At 41.1% G+C, this 22,103-nt stretch overlaps 3 protein-coding genes across 4 annotated transcripts; 1 reads left to right on the top strand and 2 right to left on the bottom strand.

Annotated features, from left to right (window-relative positions):
• Positions 1 to 597: 597 nt before the first annotated feature.
• mlf2 (myeloid leukemia factor 2) lies at positions 598 to 5,600 on the bottom strand. Its single transcript, XM_023426430.2, has 8 exons — positions 5,283 to 5,600; positions 3,365 to 3,473; positions 3,210 to 3,245; positions 2,860 to 2,913; positions 2,623 to 2,751; positions 2,145 to 2,304; positions 1,686 to 1,901; positions 598 to 1,097 (listed from the first exon to the last, which is right to left on the bottom strand). Exons 1-7 carry the CDS (start codon positions 5,324 to 5,326, stop codon positions 1,690 to 1,692), a joined length of 744 nt encoding a protein of 247 aa, XP_023282198.1. The 5' UTR covers positions 5,327 to 5,600; the 3' UTR covers positions 598 to 1,097; positions 1,686 to 1,689.
• Positions 5,601 to 7,343: 1,743 nt separating this feature from the next.
• Positions 7,344 to 11,667, top strand: cdc42l (cell division cycle 42, like). Of its 2 annotated transcripts, none has more exons than XM_023426435.2 (6): positions 7,344 to 7,418; positions 9,380 to 9,484; positions 9,609 to 9,681; positions 9,790 to 9,899; positions 10,288 to 10,485; positions 10,610 to 11,667. In XM_023426435.2, exons 2-6 carry the CDS (start codon positions 9,380 to 9,382, stop codon positions 10,697 to 10,699), a joined length of 576 nt encoding a protein of 191 aa, XP_023282203.1. In that variant the 5' UTR covers positions 7,344 to 7,418; the 3' UTR covers positions 10,700 to 11,667. The 2 variants fall into 2 exon arrangements, with proteins under 2 accessions (XP_023282203.1, XP_087035435.1); XM_087179309.1 differs by lacking the exon at positions 7,344 to 7,418 and adding an exon at positions 7,546 to 7,564.
• Positions 11,668 to 12,385: 718 nt separating this feature from the next.
• wnt4b (wingless-type MMTV integration site family, member 4b) lies at positions 12,386 to 16,377 on the bottom strand. Its single transcript, XM_023426418.2, has 9 exons — positions 15,985 to 16,377; positions 15,445 to 15,689; positions 14,928 to 15,081; positions 14,684 to 14,768; positions 14,430 to 14,561; positions 13,910 to 14,052; positions 13,661 to 13,801; positions 13,360 to 13,522; positions 12,386 to 13,258 (listed from the first exon to the last, which is right to left on the bottom strand). The coding sequence occupies exons 2-9, from the start codon at positions 15,531 to 15,533 to the stop codon at positions 13,089 to 13,091; spliced, it is 1,077 nt and encodes a 358-aa protein (XP_023282186.1). The 5' UTR covers positions 15,534 to 15,689; positions 15,985 to 16,377; the 3' UTR covers positions 12,386 to 13,088.
• Between the last annotated feature and the right edge of the window lie 5,726 nt (positions 16,378 to 22,103).

The raw sequence follows: 22,103 nt of genomic DNA, 5'->3' as shown, positions 1-22,103 counted from the left end.
GACGCATACAACGAGCTGCCTCGTCTGGGAACTTTAGAGATCTAATGATGGGGATTAAAGCAGACAAGAAGACAGGTAGACAGGTGTGAGGAGCAGTACATGCTGGAGGGGAAGGGGGGTGGGGTGTGCATTTAAAAATAGTCGTGGATGTAATTAAAGAAGAAGCGAGCACAGAAGGAGGCAGGCAGGAAGGCAGGGAGCCTGCTATGGGAGCGATTTGTCAAAAGAGAAAGGGTTTTCATTGGCTCCACTTGTGTGCTCCATCTGTGTGTCACATGACCTACAGACATGGTGGCACAGGGAACAGGGAAATGTACAAATGCACATATAGTGGGGGGGGGGTAAAATGCATGGCTGATTTGTCCGTTCAAATAAACTACAGCATCACAGTCACAGATTTATACACTCCAAAGAACTGAGAAAGGTCAATACATTTTATGAGGGAGCAAGGCGTAAAAAGGAAGCATAGATTTACAGATTTAGCTGCATATATTCATGGCTTTGAAGCTGTATTTTGTGTGAATCGTTAAAAAAAAAAAAAAACACACTCCATAATATAAGACATGCAACCTCAAACACAACCACAGCAGAGACACATTTGCAATTATCTAACAATGTTTTAATGAACTTTTATTTAGTTAGATTAATTAGTTAACAGTATACAATTCAATTCACCGACACACTAGTGTCTTCACAAACATAAAATGGACTGTACAGCAGATGTACTGTATACTGTAGCACTTTAGTGCAGTGGGCAAAAACACGTCAAGTTTTGAGAATGAGTATATATAAAGTGAGTGTAGTTATACCCATGTTTGCACAAGGGTTCCACTTTGTGTGTGTGTGTGTGTGTGTGTGTGTGTGTATGTATGTAACAGTAGAGAAGTTGAACTGTAAATGTAACTATCAAGTGTGTGGGGTTTTGTTGTGTGTATGTGTGTGTAATATGTTGTTTATGTATAGACAGTCCAGTCATATCAAACATTTACGACGGGCAGTTGTGACGATCATCAACTTCCGTCTTCAGCGTGGTTCACAGCATCGGGGGAAATGTTCCCTCAACTCCTTCCATCTGGTCGCCTCGTCAAGTGTGACACCTGCAGGAGCAGCCGACCAAAGCCACAGCGTTTATTACAAGTAATCACAAAAGACAGACAGGCAGATGGAATCAACAGAGCTTTCATCGAACAACTGAGGATTCTGTTTTAGCCCAACACGAACCATGGCTGTTAATTCAAAATAGTGGTCCTACATGACATGTCAAACAATTTCCAATTTAGAGATTTGGTGACAGGATCAAATATTTAGGGACAATTTATCACAGCTGTGAAAAACCTTATCTGCAGGTTTTTGCTGCACTGGGGCAGTAGAGATGGATGTCACGAGGCGATGACCTGCACATTTTCTTCTCTTGCTTTTACATCGTAGTGCTATTATTCACCAGACATTCGCCATACATACTGACACTGATACCGCTCAATGAGATGCAGTTTCTTTAGACCTATATCACACAATGTAGCGTGCAATAAACCCTCAAGATCACTGTTTTCATGCAGAGACCCTGGTGTCACTTCATGTGCTTGTTTTCAGGGTAAAAACTGACAAATAAAATGAAACCTCTGTTCTATATACCACCACAATATATATATGATTAAGCTCAACTCGTCCTTTAAAACCTCTCTTACCTTCTCACCAGTCGTAACGGGGGCGGGTTTGGGGCTGACGGTGTCTGGGGGACTCATGCCGATAACCTGGTGGGGGTGTTGAGCTAGGAGGGGCGGTAAGAGCCAGCTGCTGACCTCCTGCCCGTCGATCTCGGCCGTATTCCAGCCCCCGGGCGTTCGGGGGAACGTATCTTCCAGCCTCCCTCCTCCACTCCTCATCAAACGCTGCAGCGTCAGCTAGCAGGGATGGAGGGGAGGGTGGTAAGTAACACATAAAAAAAAGATATCTCAGGTAATCGCGGCATTATTCACCTTTAATAAATAACATTACTTTTGTTTCTTGTTAAGCTGGAGGATTTCTTGTACTTCCTTTGAGTTAGCCTCCAAGAATAAGAAATGTAATTCTCGTTGAAATTCAAACTTTATCTACAAACAGCTGAAACAATCATAAAAATGATCTTTTCTACCCCAGTGACTCACTCTCATCAAGATTAATGAAGTCTTGCCGTTCTTCACGATCTCCTGTGCGGCGATTTCGTGAACGCTCCATTATGTGTGCACGAGCCCCGATGTGGTGGCCGATGGCGAGACGCTCAAAGCCGCTCTCGCTGTCCCTCATTGACTGCCGCGTCTCACGGATCTGAGGTGAAAAGTGACAGGCAACTCAAGTTTACTAAAACAAGCAGGATGCTCTGCACTCTGCATGAACTCTGTCTGAAATGTTTGTATGACAACTATGATATTTATACTGTACATGATATGTTTATAGTCACTACAAGTACTGATCATTTAATGTGTTAATGAGGCCAGAAAGCCAAAGTCATGCCTGGACTAGAAAAGGATGAAGACCCCATGTAAATGGGTAAAATAATCAGGTCTACTTGTAATGCACTAACAAGCACTCCCTACCTGTACTGTTAGCATTTTAACACCTGTGAGCTATTTAAATCATTCTCACCCCTCCAGGGCCTCTTCTCGTTTCACTGGTCTGCTGATAAACTTTAGGAGCCCCTGTGTCTGACGAGGAATAGGAGATCACTGTTGAAGAGGAAAACGTCTGACAGTTTGGTGTACCTGACATTCTTTCCTAGTAGAGAAAAAAAAACAGGAGCGTGAGATGGAGCACAGTTCAGATACATATGTCAGTCATGAGGGTAATTAATTTGTTTATTTGAGAATGTTTGACAGAACTCACCATGTTTTCCATCATTTCTCCCATCATGCCAAACATATCCATGAATCCACCACCCTGAAAAAAATCAATTGAAAAGGAGATCTTTTAAAATTCTCATTTGATGAAACATCGAGAACAACTTCATGTGAAATTTTATCTAAACCCTACAGGGAGCTTTATTAGTTTATTAGTTCATGGTATTTCTAAGTTCTATATGAAGGCAACTGGACTTGCCTGAAGTTTGTCTTCGTATTGCACTTAAAAAACCCTGAATATCTGTATACTGCTTTTCCCAAACAAGACTGTACTTTCTACAATCTTGTTCTGCAGAAAGTCTTTTAACGAAGGAGGTCAAAGACATAACTACTCACCATTCCCATCATGCCGAAGGGGGCCAGAGGACCAGCCTAGGAGAAAGCGTGCAATAATTGTAAAATCAAAAAAGTATAAAAGAAAAAAAAATAAACTACCGTGAACAATACAGAAAAACACAAGAGTAAAATCCATCAAAAGAGCAGCATGTTACCTGTCTACGTGGTGCACGATGCGGCTGCATCTGAGGGGCAAGCGCAAAAGGGTCCATGCCAAATGGGCTAAACAGACTCATTTGCTGCCTGTGAGCTGCAAATGGATCCCTAGAAGAAATCAGAAATATCTATGACCTTTGGGGATTTTTTTTCTGTGTGAATAGACTGTGAGTGTAGCTGTGTAAACTACACTCACATAGGTCAAGGAAAGCTGAAAATGATACAGGGAGAGAAGCTTGTCAAATTTATCAAGGACAGGATGTAACAGGTCACCTGGACAAGAGGTCTCTCTACATCCTCTCGCCTGTGAGCCCAGTTTCAGACCCGGTAATTATTACATTGCAATGGCATTATTTAATTTTGAGTATGGGATACTCTTGATGTTGTTTTGTTTTCAGAAGCATGGAAGGAATTTCAGAGTGACTCACAATAGTGGCAATATACCCTTCTGATCTAATTATTATTCATTTTTAAAGCTTTAATGCAAGTTTCTCAAAATTAAAACACAATTTGTTGCACAACTCTTTTCTTTTCTGCTTTATTTTCAGCTACGTTCCCTTCATCACAACAAATGCCAATAACTCCTAGATGGTGCTTAAATGATTAGTCAATCCATTGATTAGTTAACTGACACAAAATTAATCCACAATTAAGACACTTGATAACGTATTTGAATCATTTTTCAAGCAAAATACCAAATGTGTGGATCGACAAGTTCTCAGATTTTTATTTATTTTTTTTTTTTATTTCAGCCCTAGTCTCAAAAATCTCCTGTAACCCGGTCTGCATATCAAACCATCCAGTCTAACAACCTGAACCAATATTGCAAAATAGTGATTTTAATTTTGATTCACTTTTTGTTTTGACATTATAAACGTTATGAACAATGCTTCTAATTGTGACAACACTGCACAGCCCACAGTTCTCCCAACTAGGACCAGCAATGGTTTATCGGAATTGAATTAATTACATCTGCTCTAACATAGCAAAAAGGTTTATTAACCACAGTTACTTAACCAGTTTTAATCAGCTCTTATGAATGAAGGCTCTTTAGATGTTTAGGTTCCTATGCATCACACCATACGAACAGGGAGTCATCTGACCAGTCCCAAATTCATTCTGCAGCATGACAACAAGCCCAAACATAAAGCCAGAGTCATAAAGAACTATGTTCAGTGACAAGAAGAACAACGAGTCATGAAGACACTGAGACAGCCTGTCCAAGTTCTCCAAGATGCTTGGAACAACCAACCTGGCAAATAATTTAAACTGTGCAACTGCAAGAACTGGTGTCGTTTTAAAGGCAAAGGGTGGTCACACTGAATATTGATTTTATTTAGTTTTTTTTATGTTTACTTTACTTTGTATGAAATTAGCTGATAAATAAAAACAATTCATGGCATTATTTTTGAGAGCTTCTTCACTTTACTCTTAGTGCCTTAAAGTAGTGTACTGTATGTAGTGTTTAGTAACGTGTAGGGTAATCTACAGCAATTTTCACTTCCATGCATTTGCCATTTGTGGGAATGCACTAATGTAAAGATGTCAGCACGCTAGGCTGGAGAAGACTGGAAAACTGCCATTAATTAAACCTGCAAAAGCCTTAACGTGGCTGCAACGAATATGATAGGAGCTGCAACGTTATTTGGGAAGCAACAGGAAGCTATACGAGTAGTGATCATTTGATATTTTAACTACTCGATCAACCAAATGCTGCTGAGCTCTGACAGCTTTTTTGTTATTGTCTATCCAATATGGTGGACCACCGTAGGCCCAGAGAGCTGGCTAGAGTAACGAAAGGTACCTGCTTCAAGCCACCGGGAAAAAAATATTATTTTGCGAACCAAGACGTACGTTTTGTAAAACACACACAGAAGAAGAGCGTTTAAATAAAACGTAATAAATGGCAGCACTTACATCATGTAGGGGTCGTCATCAACGTCATTCAAGAACCGAAACATGCTAGGTGATTTAACTCAGCTGGCTGATGGTAGCCAGCTAGCTAGGTAAACAGTCGTGTTTTTCAAGGATGAAGCAGAATAACGGAATCAAAACTCTGGTCAGGCTGAAATGGAGGACCTTTAGCTAGCTCCGTCACGGAAGTACTAAATCCCCGCTAGTGTTTACCAAAGCGACAGATAGCTCAGAGTCTTAGTAGATAGTAAATTCCAGAAACCTGGACCAAACATGAAAACGGAAGTCAGTCCTCTGACAAAGAGAAGCAACACTGCTATCAAGTTAGCATCAGAGCTAACAACTGTGATTTCTTGTCGCTTTATTTTTCAAAATAAAGTATTTCATTTCCTCTGAGGTTTTCATAACAATGTTCTTTCATATTTTCACTATTAAGTCTGTGAAATACTTTTAACCAAAATAACATTATATTATATTATATTGTATTATATAACATTATATTATATTATATAATATTGTATTATATTATATTATATTATATTATATTATATTATATTATATTATATTATGTGCAGAGTGGAGGTGCAGTGGAAAGGGCTATAGCTGGGTGTCCTATGCAGATTACAAACACCCCTTTTCCTCAATATAGGTTGATTTTGACAGGGATGGATGATAACATGTCAACATATTGTTGTGCACTTAACCATGCATTGAAGCTTATCTTCCCTAAGGTATGAGCTGCCCTTCCTGAGACTACATCAGCACAACTCTACAACATCCAGCCTGGAGAGTGGGTAGTGATCTCACAAGGAAACACTGACATCAGCCCTGTTGGATAGGATCATACGATGTGCTGTTGATGACCCCAATTGCCATCCAGATAGCTGAAATGGACATGTGGATCCATGCATCCCAGTGCAAATCTTTTCCCAGTGATGCCTCTGCTGACAAAATGATGGCCTAACCTATAGGGAATTGATGAGGAACTCCGCTGTAAAATCTTGACTGCAGTTTTTGTCAATGGATTGGTCAACACAGTTGTTGTAGTCCAATCCTGGTTACCAGGTCAACAACAAGAGGACACCTGCTCCTACAAATACAAGAGCCTGGAACAAATGGACTCCAAAAGTCCTCATATATTCACAACACCCACACTGCCAACTGATTTACTTGCATTCACCAGTCAAATGGTTGTCATTTATTTTTTTACAGTTTATCTATGTTTTTAATCTAAGAAGTTTTTTTGGCTGGACCACAACAGCAGGGCCAGCCATAATCGCAATGTTGCTGATTGACTGAGTGAGTAAGTGATCATAATTTCACCATTGGTCAACCACATGCCACTTGAGTTTGATTTTCCCCAGTTCCCTTGAAGAACTCTTTTCTGTTTGTCCACTTAACAGGAGAGTTAAACTGAGTTTGGTTCATTTAAAAAGGACTGGATGTGAAAACACTCTTCTGTCACTTTCTCTCTCAGTGATCAATTACACAATATTACAATTGCACAGCTGTTGTCTTTAACTTATGTGTTTGGTGACTATTTCATTGTTCCGTTGTCTGACAACAAAAATAGAAAAAACATGTAAATGAGAACAACTTTACTGGGAATTTGGCTGTATTAAAATATTGTATAGCCTATGTGGGCACAGGGAGTAGGAGAGAAGCAAACAGATAAAGGTCTGAAACCGACTGACACTAGGCAGAATGCAAATATCCTACAACATGGTCCTGCCATAAACTCGGTTATGACCTGTTGTTGACCTGGATGTTGACAAAGGATCATTGATAATTGCCATTTGTTTTGTTTTGTTTTGTTTGTACCTACAGTGCACGTCAATCAAATGTTCATCTTATAAAACTATGAACACAGTGTGAAGGGCTGGTCTATTAGTTAAATATCAGATAATATCAAAATCCAAAAACACATTGAACACTACACTTTGCAGGATTGAGCAAATAGATAGATAGATAGATAGATAGATAGATAGATAGATAGATAGATATGTCTTCTGTCCAGCAGGGGGCGGTGTTTCTATTCTTCAGCTGGGACTGAGACTCGTCTTGTCCACGGCTGCGCTCAAAGTAATTCGACCCTCAAACCCGGATGTAACCAACGCCTAACCTGCCTGAAGAAAAACGGTGAGTACAGTTAGAAAAACAGCCTAAATTAACTAATTCTGCTTAATTAGACTATTGGACACATGTAGAAGAGTGTCCTGAACAATTTAAAGTGTCTACAGAAAGGAAGCGCATGTTTACTGGATTTATAAATCCGCGTTAAAGAGGTAAAGTTTCCAAAGCTTGATTTAGAGTCGGCTAACAGAAGTCTGGTTAATGAAGTTGTCATAACTGTCACCGCTAGTAGAGCGATTATTTTCTTGTGTTTTTCGTACCGGATTGAGCTGTAGTTAGTGTAATAAGTGAGGTAACTAAGACACGAGTTTGACGATTGACTGACACTGTAACACGTTATCAATCTGAGATAATACAGTCACTTAATAACCACAATCATCTCGGTGCTTACTGCTCGTTTTATGTCGATTATAACTAATAAGTTTTCCCCGTTTGTGCTCAAAGTTTCATCAGTTTTCAGCTCTCAGTTTATCCGATGAGCTGCTTATTTAGCGGAAGTGTTTGCGACTAACCGTCTCTAAATGACACACGGCAAATAGGCCGTCGTTTTGTATTTTTTTTTTTTTTTCCTTCTTTAACATCTTTGGTATGTAACATATGCGGAAGTGATTCACTTTTATCAATAAACTTTTGCAGGCACATGTAATAACAAGCCTAGTACGACTGATGTGAAGGTTTTTCTTATTTCTTCCGCTGTTCTTATCTCAGTCACTGAGAACTGAGAGAAACAGCACACGACGGGAATAATAAAATCACCGTCCGCTATAACAAACACTATAAAACACATTATCTAAGCTGAATCGTCAGAAACTCCCAAGGATTCATTACTTCCAGTTTCTCCACTGTTTTCTGATTTTCTGCTTTATATCATTGTAAACTGAGTAAATGTGGGTTTTGGGCTGTTGTTCAGAACAAAACAAGCAAGTGGTGATCTCACATTGAGCTGTGGAAAAGTATGATGGACATTTCATCTTAATTTTTTGACAATGCTTAATTATGAAACTACATTGGATTTGAACAGGTGTTGTTCAGGTTATTCTTTATTTTATTCACCTCAATGAGGGTGGGCTGAATAACAAACAGCTCTCTGTGTAATACATAAAGGATCATACAGTTGAGTCAACATCTCTTTAAAACAGTTTCAGCAAAAACTCAATTAGAGCTTTCATGAAGGTTTGATTTACTGCTGTATTAGATTGCATTTGTTTTGGCTAATAAGTGGCAACTGAGTGTAAGATCATAAGGTGTTATGTATGTAAAATTTTTAAATGAAAAATATTTTGTAAATTTAGCTGTCAAATTAATGTAGTACATAAAAATTTACATCTAAGAACCATTTTAATGTTGTGGCTGGGCCAAATGGAGCTTAATATGTTATTACATTAGTAAAGGCTTTTTGTTATTATTAGCAAAACCTATTTACTACTTACATATATATTATTAGGGCTGCAGCTAACAACTATGTAGTCTATGTCCAGTATCAATGCATCTTCTGATTACATTTTTCAATTAGCCTAATTGTTTTGTTTAAAATGACCTTAATCATTTTTTTGTTACAATTTTGACATCTTCAGGTCTCTTGTTTTTCTTGCTAGAAACTACAAATACTACTAAGATAAATGATTATTTGATTATCAGGAGTTTAGTAAAGTTGTAGTATGAAGCTGGAGAAAATGAAAATACTCGATTAAAGAATAAGTACTTGAAACGGCACGTGTGTACAGCACTTGAATAAATGTACCACTGCTCCATACAAAACATTTCCCTCATCAGGCTGTTGCCTTTAATGTTGCCCGGCTGTTGATGTAAATGTGCCTCCATTCTTCATGCTGAGTCACTTACTGTATATGAAGCCATGGTTAACACTATTAAGCGTTTCGAGTACTTGTGTGTTACTTCCGCTCCCTGATCTACTGTATTTGCGCAACACTCTTGTGATGTTTCCTATTTTCTGTCTTTCCTTGTAGATGCAGACTATAAAATGTGTGGTGGTAGGAGACGGTGCAGTAGGAAAGACCTGCTTACTGATCTCCTACACAACCAACAAGTTCCCCTCAGAATATGTGCCTACGGTAAGAACAATCAATACACACTGAGTCATGTTAAAAAAAAAAAAGTGCTGTGTGTTTCCTCAGGGTTGAAATACGGTGTAATCAGATTTGCCAAATAATTTTTATTTTTTTTGTCTGCTCACAGGTTTTTGACAATTATGCAGTGACAGTGATGATCGGGGGAGAGCCCTATACACTCGGCCTTTTTGACACAGCGGGTAACTCGAATGTCTTTGGAAATCTCTCGTTTTCTCTCTCATTTCTGTCATTCTGAAACTGATAGAAAAACTTTCCTGCTCTTCTTGTTTTGTGATTGTTGCTCTCAGGTCAGGAGGATTATGACAGGCTGCGTCCTCTCAGCTATCCACAGACAGACGTGTTCCTTGTATGTTTCTCTGTCGTCTCCCCCTCATCTTTTGAAAACGTCAAAGAGAAGGTCAGTATTTTTTAATCATGTTTTTTCACTGATTGGGCTGAAGCTGGCGCAGATATGATACTGTACTGATACCTAAAAGATAATTTTATGACCTGTCACATTGAGAAATATAAATAATAAAATCCTTTAATAAACAAGCCAAAGTTTTAAAATTCAATAGTTTTGAAACAGAAATAATAGTAAAACCATATGAAATTGGCAGAATTGTATAATTCAGGACTTATCTGATCAAAGAGTAAGTAAACAACATTACAAATCTGACCAGACATTTAATGCCAGCCATATTCCGTTTAATAACAAAGAATATTAAGGATTGATACTCAGTCCTAGACATGACCAGGAAAGAAGAAAATATGAATTTAATGTTTTTGTTGTTTTTCTTTTTCAGTGGGTTCCTGAGATTTCTCACCACTGCCCACGCACACCCTTCCTGTTAGTGGGCACACAGGTGGACCTGCGGGAAGACAGCAACACGATCGAGAAGCTGGCGAAGAACAAACAGCGCCCCCTATACCCTGAGAGCGGGGAGAAGCTGGCGCGTGAGCTCAAGGCTGTAAAATACGTGGAGTGCTCTGCTCTGACACAGGTGTGGGACAAGTTTTCACCACACTTTTAAAGTGAAAGCAGCATATTTGGTAAAAACGTTAATTAATGACAGCAAAAAATTTTCTTTCTAACTGTTGTTTTCTCTCTTCTTCTTCTACAACCAGCGAGGGCTTAAGAATGTGTTTGACGAGGCCATCCTGGCAGCCTTGGAGCCTCCAGAGACCAAAACCAAGAGAAAGTGCGTCCTGCTATAGATGAACAACGACAAAGAGAGACGTAATGGTGTAAGAAATAGGTGGGGTGAATCAAAACATCAGAAAGATCAATGGCCAATATGAAAAAAGGACAAAACAAAAGGGGAAGGGAGGTACAATGCCATTGAGACTTATTCTAATACACGTGTACACTGATTGTGCCTTCAAAATAAACTTTGAAAGAGGCTGAGGCAGCAAAACTTCAGCATGCAGTAAATGCAGTAAGTGTCACCTAACTCCTTTTCTGAAAGCTTTTAAAAAATTGCAGTGTTCTCTACAAATGTTCAGGTGGGGCGGGCCCCCCCTGCCTGTCACTGTTGCTCCATTTAAAGAAAAAAAAAAAGAAGAAAGATTCATTTATATAGTTGCCTTTGAACTCCTCTGTGTTGTGCTTCTTGCAATCAATTGGGGCTTTTAAACCCAATGTGGGGAAATATAAACAGGGAAACACTTTAGTTACATTTAACATTAAGTTTTTAGAGAACTTTGTTTTGTACATTTAAAGGGGCAACTTAATGTTAAGTGGTACTTTATTTGCTTTCTTTTCTGACCCTGACGAAAGCACAAGAGATTTATTATCACTCCAGACAAAGGTAGCTGTTTGAAATGATTTTCTTCCAACTCCCAGTGACATTTGCGGGAGGCCAAGTGCATTTTCACCAATTTCCCTTCTCAAGGTGACTTATGAATTTCTATTTTATTCTCCTTTTGTGTATATTGTATTAATTCTGTGACTCTGTTTTGGGAAATTTAGTTATTCATTTTGAAACTTGACTTTTTATTTTATCCAGATTTTTTTTTTTTTATCGCTAGACTACCAACTTTGAGTGATTGATAATATAACAAATTAAGTTGTAATATTTTCAATAGATCTTAATCTCGATAGAGATTGAGATGATAACCTTTGCTAGTAGATTTCTGGGTGTTTGTAATCACAGGATATTTTTAATAAAAATGGTTTAATGACATGGGAAGTAGCCATTGTTATGTATGTTCGAGTGAGAATGCCACCTGCACAACAAATCATAAGAGGGATCATTTTAGCTGTTGATGGTCCGATGAACCACTAGTTATGTTTACGTCAGTGTTTTTGACTTAAACGTTCTGTGTATTCTTGATGTTCTGAATACATTCCCTTTTCATAAAGGAAAGCCAGTCTTTTAATATTTTGAAACCTTCATTCTTCACATCAACAAGCTGTCTACTTCTCTGCCTTTTGGCAGTGCATTGCAAGGTGACTCAGTCCGTGTTTCATGGCTTACATGCACTATACACTCACTGTATGGCTTTTTGCACATGGCAGGAGTGTATATGATATAAGGCTGGGATAACGGTTCCCCAGTGATACACATTAACATCCTTGTGGGTCTATGGAGAGAAGGGTGTTGAGGGTAACCACTGATTGCAGGGGCACATCCCCAAATCTCAACAATGTGTTGTGCAGATCTGGGCGTCAATCACACTGGCTAATACAATTCCTATTTGAAAGGGGGTTGAAACAGAAAGGAAAAAAAAACAATGTAAAAATTTGTATAAACTCTTTAAAACATTGCTCCTAGTGCCTCTAGTGGTCAAAAACTTCACAGGGTACCTTTATCTTTGCAGCTAACTCGTGCACCTTAGTTGAGAATTTCAAGCGAAACATCTTGAACATGTCTGGCCAATAAGAAACTCAAGAAACATCTGTTGGATAAAACTACTGTATTTATTAGATTTCTTGATCAAACCTAAAAAGACTGCTTGTGCAGGAGCACAGAAGAGATGACAGTGAGGGACAAAACACAAGACAGACACTGGTGTAAGTAGAAGTTATCCTTGCTGTTTGAGATGTCACTGCTGGAGGCTGAAGTGAAGATACGCAAATAAATAAACGAGAATAGAGAAGAAAACATAAATAGAGTCAATTTTTCAACTATCATAGTCTATGATACAATGCAAATAGTTTGCATCAAACAAAAATAGTGCTGCAATGTTTTCTGTGTTAGTTCTGGTTAAGTTCAGCTTCAAAAGCTTTGTCAGTTCAATGTGAGAGTAGCTGTTCAATGCGAGTATGTTTGTGTGCATGTGTTCATGTGTGCATACGTAAGGCACAGACCACTTGTCCGTGTTGAATAAGGTCAAGAAAAGGTGGAAGTGATTTTCGATTGTGCCTTACTCGCTGCTGATGCTTTGTCATCGTTCTTTGTTTTTGTATGTGCTCTAACTTTGCAGTTTTTACAACAGGATTAACTCTAGCTTCGCTGCTCCGAGATGAGAGTTAGTTAAACCTACTTTTGGCCAACATGTACGATAGTTTGGTGTCTGTGTTGTCCTTATTCCGTCTTTGTGTTCCAAAGTGTCTGTCTGGTGGTTTGTTCAGGTCAGTTAGTTTGGTCTTGTTTGGGCCGTCTTACACTCTGCAGGTGTGAATAGTGACTGTGTTCTTGCACTGCTGGCAGCGGACTGAGCAGCACCAGGAGAACTTGCAGGAGCAGCGCTGCACCACCTCAGCCCGTCCCGCTCTGTACCCTGGCCCGCAGCACACCAGCTCACAGCCATCTGGTGCCAGCCGAGAAGTTCCTGGAGCGTGTTTTAGAAGAGAGGTGCATCACTTTCTGTAATTGATTTGATTTGTAAGTTTGGTTATTTTCCTCTGAGATACGTCTTGCCGCTGATCTTACCGTTACATCTCCTACCAGCAGTCCCAGGGATACCGTTGTCAGGGTCGAGATGGCAGAAATCTGGAGAAGGCGCAAGGTACACAAGGTCTCTGGCAGCAGGGGGTTTGACCTGGGGGTCACGGGGGAGCAGGGCTGTCCTGGATCCTATGCGAGTCAGCCGGACCTAAGAGAAGGATGATGTTGAAAGACAGATTGTGGACATTTTCAAGGTTTCAAATAAAGTATCTGCATCGATGACTTCTTCACGTGTTCGCCTGCTAAGCTAAGGAATATGAAACAAGCAGAAGGTGTAGTCTGATACCTCTGTGGCTCCATCAAAGCGTTCCTTTAGCACAACGCCGACGCGCCTGAACGGAGGCATGACCTTCCAGCAGGTCCTCAACTCACAAGAGCCAGAGACACCATGACACTTACACTCCACCTGCATGTTGTGAAGGATGGCCTGAGGATGACAGGATAGTGAATATGAGTGGAGCAGATTGTCACTACATTCTCACAGATTTTAGAGCTGGAAATGAACAACAGTTTGTGAAAAAGTGCTGCCACCAACCTTTCGACCAGCCTCGTTGTTATGGAGATTCATAAGCGGTCGTCCTGCTGACAGCCCCTTGGCTCGTTCTGGTTCGTCCACAAATGTCTGGGAGAAAGCCACACCATAGGACAGGTTGTCACTGCACCCAGACCACTGGAAACCTGTGGTGGGACAGAAAAACAGTAGTGTGGAAAACTGGAGCCTTGGAACTATTTCACTTGACGTTTTCAAGTTGAAAGTGGAAGACTGGTAAATGGAAAATCCACATTGGATCACATAAAGCAGAAACAACGCTACACTGCTCTCTGTGGTTTCAGTCTTTCATAGATATTGCCACAATCCAGTAGGTAATGTTGTTTTGTCTGAGACAGCTGATGGTGATGTCACTCACTGGAGCGTGGACTTAAATGTTACATAGGTAAGTTTCAACCAGCAGAAAACAGTGGAGCAGTAGTTTTATGCTCTGTCGGTCTGTCGGTCCGTGTGACTCAGTGTGGATTTACCCGTTCCATTTTCATGCAACAGAATCCAAGCTCACCCTCGGGGCTGACCCCCCTGACCTTCCTGTCACAGCCACACCTCTCCAGCTCCCCGCGAGTGCAGGCTCGGGTCACCGCCACTGCCACAGCTGCGGAGGACAAAGCATGCACAAAGGCCGCCTCACGAGTGCCTGAATTTAAAATAGAGCACAGGATGCAGAAATCCTGATTCTGAAGTGTGTGTGAGAGTCGCTCAATGTTTAGATTTTTCAGGAGGTAATTCTGCATGACATAAGTTCAGCAACGAGCATACCTTGGTTCATGACTCTGCCAAATACATTGATCCCACGTGGGGTGGTGGAACAGTTCCAACGGCGATTCCTGAACTGGTGCTGGCACTGCGTTACACAGTGACATGCAAAACAGACAAAAAGGGGGTTCTTAACAGCTCCACTGCACCGATTGTAACAACAACATGTATATGAGACAAAAAATAATCACATAATGATGATGCGTGCAGGTCATGACCCCTGAGACTATTTGCTCTCTGACCATACCTCTTCTATGACCATCTCTGCTGCTTTGCGTACGGACTCCATGACCTCCCCCCGTGCCCTGCACACCCCCACCTGCCCTGGGGTCAGCCCCCTCAGCCGTGCACATGGGGCAGCACCGGACACAGGCCTGGAGCGAGGCAGCCTCGCCAGGGAGCTGGGGCAGAAAAATGGGTAAAGGTATAGTGACTCACAGCAGATTTGGAGGGCAAAAAAAGGAAGATGTATAATTAAGTAGAGGGAGGGGGGAGAAAGAAGAGGAAGAGCAGAGAGGGGACAAAAAGGATGAAGAGGTAACAAGTTTTAGAGAGGACAGAAACAAGGGCAGGACCGGGCGAAGAAGACAGAGAAGGCACAGTGAAGGCAAAGAGAAAGAAAAGAGAAAAGGTCACCAGGACTGAGACAAAGAAAGAGAGGGGAGCAACTGAAAGAGATTTAGAGACATGTCACCATCTTTTAAAAGTTATAGCATGACAAACAAACTCCCTCTTTCTCTTCCTCCCTCGCACGCTAGACTTACAGCCAGTTGGTTGCCATGGTGGGGTGGGTTGCCCATAGCAACAGGAGGAGGAGTGGTGCCGTGAGATTGACAGTGGAGACAGTTGGCATCAGACTGTCTGTCTGTCTGTCCGTCTCCGTGCGTCAGGCTGGGTCTTTGGACAGCACGCTGCCCGTCTCCACAGTTGAAGTGATCTGTCTGTGTGTCTGTGTGTCTGGTGTTGGTTTATGTTTCTGGTCCAGTGTCTGGGGATGATCCCCTCATATCTGTTGAAACGACAAATTAACAGATTAGAGACAAATCTACTGCCGAATTTGTTAATCATCCAATTCTATAAGACATTTTTAATAATCTTCAGTTAAACAATTCCTTATTAATATATCAGTGTTTCAGTTTATGTGAGTTGCTGTGCAGCTTTAAAAGTTGCAATATGAGACAAAACATTTTCCAAGACTCTACAAGCTGTTTATCATTCAGCTTTGGTATACAACCAAAAGTTTTTTCTCCTGCAATTCCCAGTAAAATGTCTTTCCAGTTTGCCACAGTAACACTGATTCTTACCAGTTCATAGTCCTGTGATATCCAGTTATTCTTCCCTTTTGTTTGACCAAATTTTGTCCAAATTTTAATCAGCAAAGTCGTTCATCGGTTTCTTCTCTAGCGCTGTCAGTGACGACAAAAGCATGCTCACAAGAGGGTTTTACGAATTACAAGTAAAACTCATCTTTTTATAATTCAAAAATTAATCCTCATTTCCAATTTAATTGGACAAATTTAAAAAAAATCTACCCCCAGAAACAAATCTTAAAATCCAGGAGTGCTAATAAAAGCCTAATAACATTGTGTCCGCAGGTACTTGGTTCAGTCCCAGGAAAACAAAAGCGTCCATTCCAGGTTGAAACAGCAAGAATGTGTGAGAGCAAGGAGATGGGAGTGATGGGTTATAAAGGAGGTAGAGAGTGAGGGTGGGAGAGAGAGGACAGGCGTGATCCTGGGTGTGGAGTGATGCCGAGGGAGGAGGAGGCTTTGAAAAAGAATAATAGTTGTACTACGTAAGTATTTAGAGTGTATGTATGCCCTATGTGTTTGTTTGGCATGAGACCTAAAATCTGAGCCTGTGCTGGAGACACAGGGCTGCAGTCTTCAAAATGATTATCACAAATGCATTAATGTGTCCCATGATTTCCTCATGTGTGTATGCATGCTTATGTGTATCTTCTGGAGTGCTTTAGCTACAGAGAAACTCGACACAGAGAGCACAAATTCCAGCCTTTTGTTTCTTTTACTGAAAGTATTGTATATTGAGTATTGAGCCATGAGATGTCCTGCAAGATGCTCACATCAAAAACAATGACAAAGCATTTCTGTTTCCACTTATATGCATATGCATGTGAGAAAGTGTCTTACCTAATGTTTAATTTTCCCAAACTTTGTTGCTCATTTTACGAGTCCCCCCCTCCCCTTCCACTATCTCCCCTGCATTTGCCCTCTCGTTCTCCCTCTCTCCCACTCCCCATATTGTCTTAGAAGAAGGGGTGACATTTAGACAAGGGGAAGAAAACACACTGCCGACAAATATTGGAACTGAGGCAAATAAATCACGAGATAGGAGGGAAAGCAGGGCACAAGGGAGAGAGCGGATGGGTGTTACACCGGGGTTAGGAAAAAGTAGCAAAGAATAACAAAGCAAGTTTGTGAAACATAAATTTGAGGGGAAAAAATGGAATGACTTAATGTGTGTGGATTTAATGTTTGAGAAAAGACCCTAAAATACTGTTTACTTATTCATTTATGCTGTAGTGTAACATTGAGGAACAGACAGCATAACATAAACTATACTGCATGATTTTTTTATTCACTGCAAATCCCTTGCACAGTATGAGAATAATTATTCAGTTTAAGTTTACTTTTTAACAGTGTACTTGGTAGTTTTCCCTCCTCTAGTCTTGTACAGCCAGTAATGTAATGTCATAGCCCTTGCATAAAAGGTAAGTAAACAAACTGTTATTCCAGCTTTCTTGTCCACTAATATGGTTAAAGAATTTCTATAATTTAAAATGGTTAAATATGTGATTTAAATGTTGCTTATACATACAATTGCACATTAATTCCATGACAGTCTAGGAAGAAGTTATCTGGCTATGTGCTACTGTTTGGTAGCTGCTTTGCTAAACTAGGCTCGTTAGCTTTTAGCTAGATAGTTAATCTGGTCTTATGTTTTTTTTCTACATTATGATTATATTGAGCTTGTGCCTGATTCATGGAGTTTAACAAATTCAGTTACTAAGATGCTGAAGTATCAAAATACATTTTTCAATTACAGGTGATAAAAAGTGGGAACATTAGCTTTAGCTAAGCTGTAGCTATATTGCCAGCAGGCTTTAACTAGCATTTGCCTTCTGCAGTTTACATGTTATTTTTTTTCAAAAACTGCACATTTCTATACAACGTTATGACCTTTTACTAGATGATTCTGATGCTAATTCAATTTTGAACAAATTTTAGTTACTGGATTTTGGCTTTGTTACTTTTATGATGTTTTTATCCATGGTTATTTTATGGGTATATCTTGTATCCTTTGTAATCTGCATCGGTTGATTAGGATGGGACCACTGTAATTTCCATAATTTTATGGCTATACTGAACCTTGAAGACTTTTTATTTTAAATCTCAAAGGTCATCAAAGTGAAAAAAAGGATTGTGCTTCAGTCTTGTCACACCTGATGAAACAAACTTATTTATTGCTCAGTCCCAGTCCAGGATTTGGTGGCCAATTTACCTGAACCCTTTGACACCCAGTTCCTCAGTAAATGGTCACCCCATCCCCACACCCTCTCTCTCTCTCTCTCTCTCTCTCTCTCCCTCTCTCCCTCTCTTTCTCTCTCTCTCACACACACACACACACACACACACACACACACACACACACACACACACACACACACACACACTCTTTCCTCTGTCTATATCTGTAAAGACAGGTTCCTTCTAGGCCCCCTTCCCTCCTTTTTTGTCCTCCTCATGTCGTATTCCTCCTTTGTGTCCCCTGTTTCTCCAAGTGACGTCTTCCGCTGTCTCCCACAGCAACGCCATGGTGATGAGCTGGCCACTGTCATGTCCGGCGCCTCTGTTATGCTCATCGCTTCACCCCTCTCTCGTAAATAACTTGCCCTCTTTTTTTTTTATCTTTATCTTTCCCCCATTTTGTGGACATTTTATCATGCTCAAATGGTCTGGTACTGATTGACTGTAGCCAGGTTGCAGAGCCCAAAGAGATGCTTGTTAAAGCTTCAGCATGACATATACATAGAGATGACTTGCATTCCCTCACTTATAGTGGGGGGTGGAAGCAGACTTTGAGAGACTGTGAGGTGGGGCAACTGAACTGGTCTTACTTTGTCCACTGATGCTGACCATGGGATGTAGGATTGGCCTCATTCAAAGATGATTGCCTCAGGGTAACTCTGGACTTCATGAACACACCCCCCCCCAAGGTCATTATGAGATAGAAGTGTGACCCACCACCTTTCTCCTTCATTTGCTTTGGTACTTCTCTGCACTTGAGGGCTACCTGTCTCAGCAATCTGAGTGCGGATGGAATAATCATATCAGGCAGAAACATGACTGCCGTGCATGAGCACGCTCACATTGCTCAGGCATCTCTGCCAACAAAGAGCTGAATGCACTGCTGTGTATGAATGTGTGCGGAGCGTGTGCATGAATATTATGGGATGGCGGGCGGTGGTGTTGTCAGGCAGGGAAGTGGGGGCGGCAGAGTGGGCGGTGAGCTGTGTGCACATGGGGGGAGGGGGCAGAGGGAATGGACGACCCATGAATATTATGGAGTGGTGGTGGTGCTGTGGGGTGGAGGGGGGTGGCATGGGAGGTGTATAGTGTGTGTGAGGTGGAAAGATAGCTATGCATATGGGATAGAAGGAGAAGGAGGAGGTGTTGGTGACGGTGTTGCACGTGAGCTCATGTGTACGCGCATACATGCATGTGTAAGGGGCATTCAAGCGATAGTAACAGACAACGGCCAGACATAGGCCTTTGTTGCTATGCGATCTGCATGTACCGTACTGTGGGGAATATTGCAGAGTGGCCGTTGGAGTGGAGGAAGCAGTGGAAGGCCTCTGCACTCCCATTTTGACTGTTCCTGCCCTATTTATGCAGAGTCCAATCTCTGGTGCAACAGGAATCTTTGTTTCTATGAACATGAAAAGAGCAAAATAAATGCAGCTTATGTATGAAACACTGTTTTTCACCAACCATAAAGCCACTTCTGGCCTTCAGAGAGAAAAGCACACACACACAAGGCAGAAGGTTTGCTCTGCAGAGGAAGTTAATGATTACACCCATGTTTAACAGTGAAGAAATTAGAAATATCATCCCCACCGCACACTGTTTTATCATGTAAAATTAAAGTAAAATGAATAGTAATCCATGCTCATCCATTCACTTACGCCTTAACAAGCAGCAGCCCACCACTGGGCCAGTCAGTCACAACAAACTCATAATGTGCAGCAAAACATCGTTCAAACCAGCTGAACTTTATTTTAAATTGTAGTAGAGATCCCCAGGTTTCTTTGCATACCAAACATGCCATGCTGAATTTCTGGATAAATGTTCATATAATTAAGCAAAAGGCATCTAAACTGTTAAAGTGGTACAGCTGCTCAGTATAAACATCATGAAGCTTCAGTAAAGAGCTGAATGATTTGGAAATAATAATATAAAACATTTCTGTAAGTTTGTGGGTCACATTATTGTTCATAACCAAATCAGATTCAGTGTGAAGAAGTGCAATTCAGAGAGCTGGAAATGAGTGAGTGTCTCTCTCAGTGCATCAGTAAGTATGTTTGTAGAATGATGTAGAAACATTTCAAATAGGACTTGTTGCACATTCAAGTGCTTTTGCTTTTTTTCAGAGTTTTAGATACAATATAAAGCCTGCAGCACCAGGACCAAGTGGAGAAGTATGCAGTTACAGCTGGCATGAGTTGTATATTTTTAATGAACTTCTAGTACCATTGAAAAAGCCATTTTATCACGTGGTCATGGTTACTACTTTAATAGGTCTCATGTGCAGCAGCTCATGTATTGTTTACTGTTTTTCAAACAGAACTTGAAGGCTGCAATCTGTGTGTTTTTTCATGAATCAATTTTAGCACTTCAGAGAAACTCACTCGTGACCTGCATCCAGCAACATCAGAACAAGATACTAGTATGATGTACACCCGCAAGGACTGGAGGCCTCAGCCTATTTCAGGTATACTGAGCAGGGGTACAAGTATCATTTCTGCACATACCCAAATCTGATTCCGCGTGATAAAGAATTCAGAGAGGATAAATCAGTGTGTCTTTCACACAGTGTATCAGTAAGTGTCTATTCAGAATGATTGAACACACATTTGGCCTTCAAGTGCTGCTTTTAGGCTGTTATTTGGACTTGTTGCACATTCAAGTGCTTTTACTTTGAAACAGTGGTAAGAACAAAAAAGAGCCTGCTGGGGCAAAAGCATAATTCAGCATTTGTTTATTTTAAAAGATTTCATAAAGTAAGCAACATAGAGCCACAATGTGCTGCAGCACCAGGGCCAAGCAGACACGTGTGCAGCGGTAGAAAGCATGTAATGGATGTTTGACTTAATTCTTTTGTACAGTATAATTGCCATTTGTGGTTGTTGTGGTTTCTATGTGCTAAGATCCTCAAAAGTCAAATCTTGGCAGGAAGTGTTCACAGTTATATTTACTGTTTTGATAGGTCTCCAATTTGCAGAAGCTCAAGTCTTATTTACTGCATTACAGTCGTCATTTTGAAGGCAACAGCTTGTGTGTTTTTATGAATCAAGTCACTCACTTTTGACCTGCATCCCACAACATCAGACTAAGTGGTACCAGCATGATGCTCACCTGCCATCACTCTTGTGCACTGGAACACCTGTTGACCTGTGTTGCACTTGAAGGACTTGGTCATAGATGATGTGGTGACCGTCTTCTTGGTCAACGAGACGGTGGTGGTGCAGTGTAGCTGTTATAACAGCACTATGATGAGGCCTCAGCCTACACCAGGGATGCTGGGCAGGGCTACAGCAGCATCAAAGTATTTGACACACATCCAGTCCTGTTACACCCCCGAGCTCAGCAGGCCTGTTTGACCTGAACACAGCACTACTGGCGTCTTACCTGTGTGTGGATCGCACAGGAATAAAAGTGAAGGCTCTTTGACTTCTTGGAGTAGTCATGCCCACTCTCAGGTGGGTGATCAGTGACTATTATGGTCTGTCACCAGTGGACTTGAGCTCCCCTGGAGACCATGTGACTGGTATTTTTTTTCTTTCTTGTCTTTTTAGGAGTTGTATATTATGGGATGTATGCTGCTACTGCTGGAGTATTATGGTCTGTCGAGGGGAGCAGGGAGGGGGTGTCACCATGACAACGGGGTTGCTAAGGGGGCTGGGACTACTAGTGGAAAGGGGAAGGAGTGTGCATGCAATGAGCCTGGTGCATGCATGTCTAGTAGTGGCAGTGTGCGTGCGTACGTGTGCGAGCGCGCGTGCTTGTTGGAGGGGGTGGGGGCAGGCTGAGTATTATGGTCTGTCCGTTGCGAGGTAACTATGCAGAGTCCTGTGCGAGTGTGGGAGGGGGGATTATTATGGGATGTCTGCCCCCTTTGTGTG

Source organism: Seriola lalandi, unplaced genomic scaffold, assembly GCF_002814215.2.
Source record: "Seriola lalandi dorsalis isolate HSWRI2012SDOR001 ecotype SW California unplaced genomic scaffold, Sedor1 jcf7180002054825, whole genome shotgun sequence".
Taxonomy (NCBI): Eukaryota; Metazoa; Chordata; class Actinopteri; order Carangiformes; family Carangidae; genus Seriola; species Seriola lalandi.
The sequence above is the reverse complement of the archived record's forward strand: the minus strand, read 5'-3'. Positions and strand labels throughout refer to the sequence as shown.

What these genes read in the sequence shown, in the direction of transcription:
- mlf2 (XM_023426430.2), bottom strand. Translation starts at nt 5,326, where the DNA reads ATGTTTCGGTTCTTGAATGACGTTGATGACGACCCCTACATGAT. An exon ending in GAGAAATGATGGAAAACATG is followed by an intron (nt 2,752 to 2,859) that starts GTGAGTTCTGTC and finishes TTTCTCTACTAG; the next exon opens with GAAAGAATGTCAGGTACACC. An exon ending in CTTCATTAATCTTGATGAGA is followed by an intron (nt 1,902 to 2,144) that starts GTGAGTCACTGG and finishes CATCCCTGCTAG; the next exon opens with CTGACGCTGCAGCGTTTGAT.
- cdc42l (XM_023426435.2), top strand. Translation starts at nt 9,380, where the DNA reads ATGCAGACTATAAAATGTGTGGTGGTAGGAGACGGTGCAGTAGGAAAG. An exon ending in CCTCAGAATATGTGCCTACG is followed by an intron (nt 9,485 to 9,608) that starts GTAAGAACAATC and finishes GTCTGCTCACAG; the next exon opens with GTTTTTGACAATTATGCAGT. An exon ending in AGTGCTCTGCTCTGACACAG is followed by an intron (nt 10,486 to 10,609) that starts GTGTGGGACAAG and finishes TTCTACAACCAG; the next exon opens with CGAGGGCTTAAGAATGTGTT.
- wnt4b (XM_023426418.2), bottom strand. Translation starts at nt 15,533, where the DNA reads ATGCCAACTGTCTCCACTGTCAATCTCACGGCACCACTCCTCCTCCTG. An exon ending in GCTTTGATGGAGCCACAGAG is followed by an intron (nt 13,523 to 13,660) that starts GTATCAGACTAC and finishes TCCTTCTCTTAG; the next exon opens with GTCCGGCTGACTCGCATAGG. An exon ending in TGCTGGTAGGAGATGTAACG is followed by an intron (nt 13,259 to 13,359) that starts GTAAGATCAGCG and finishes AACACGCTCCAG; the next exon opens with GAACTTCTCGGCTGGCACCA.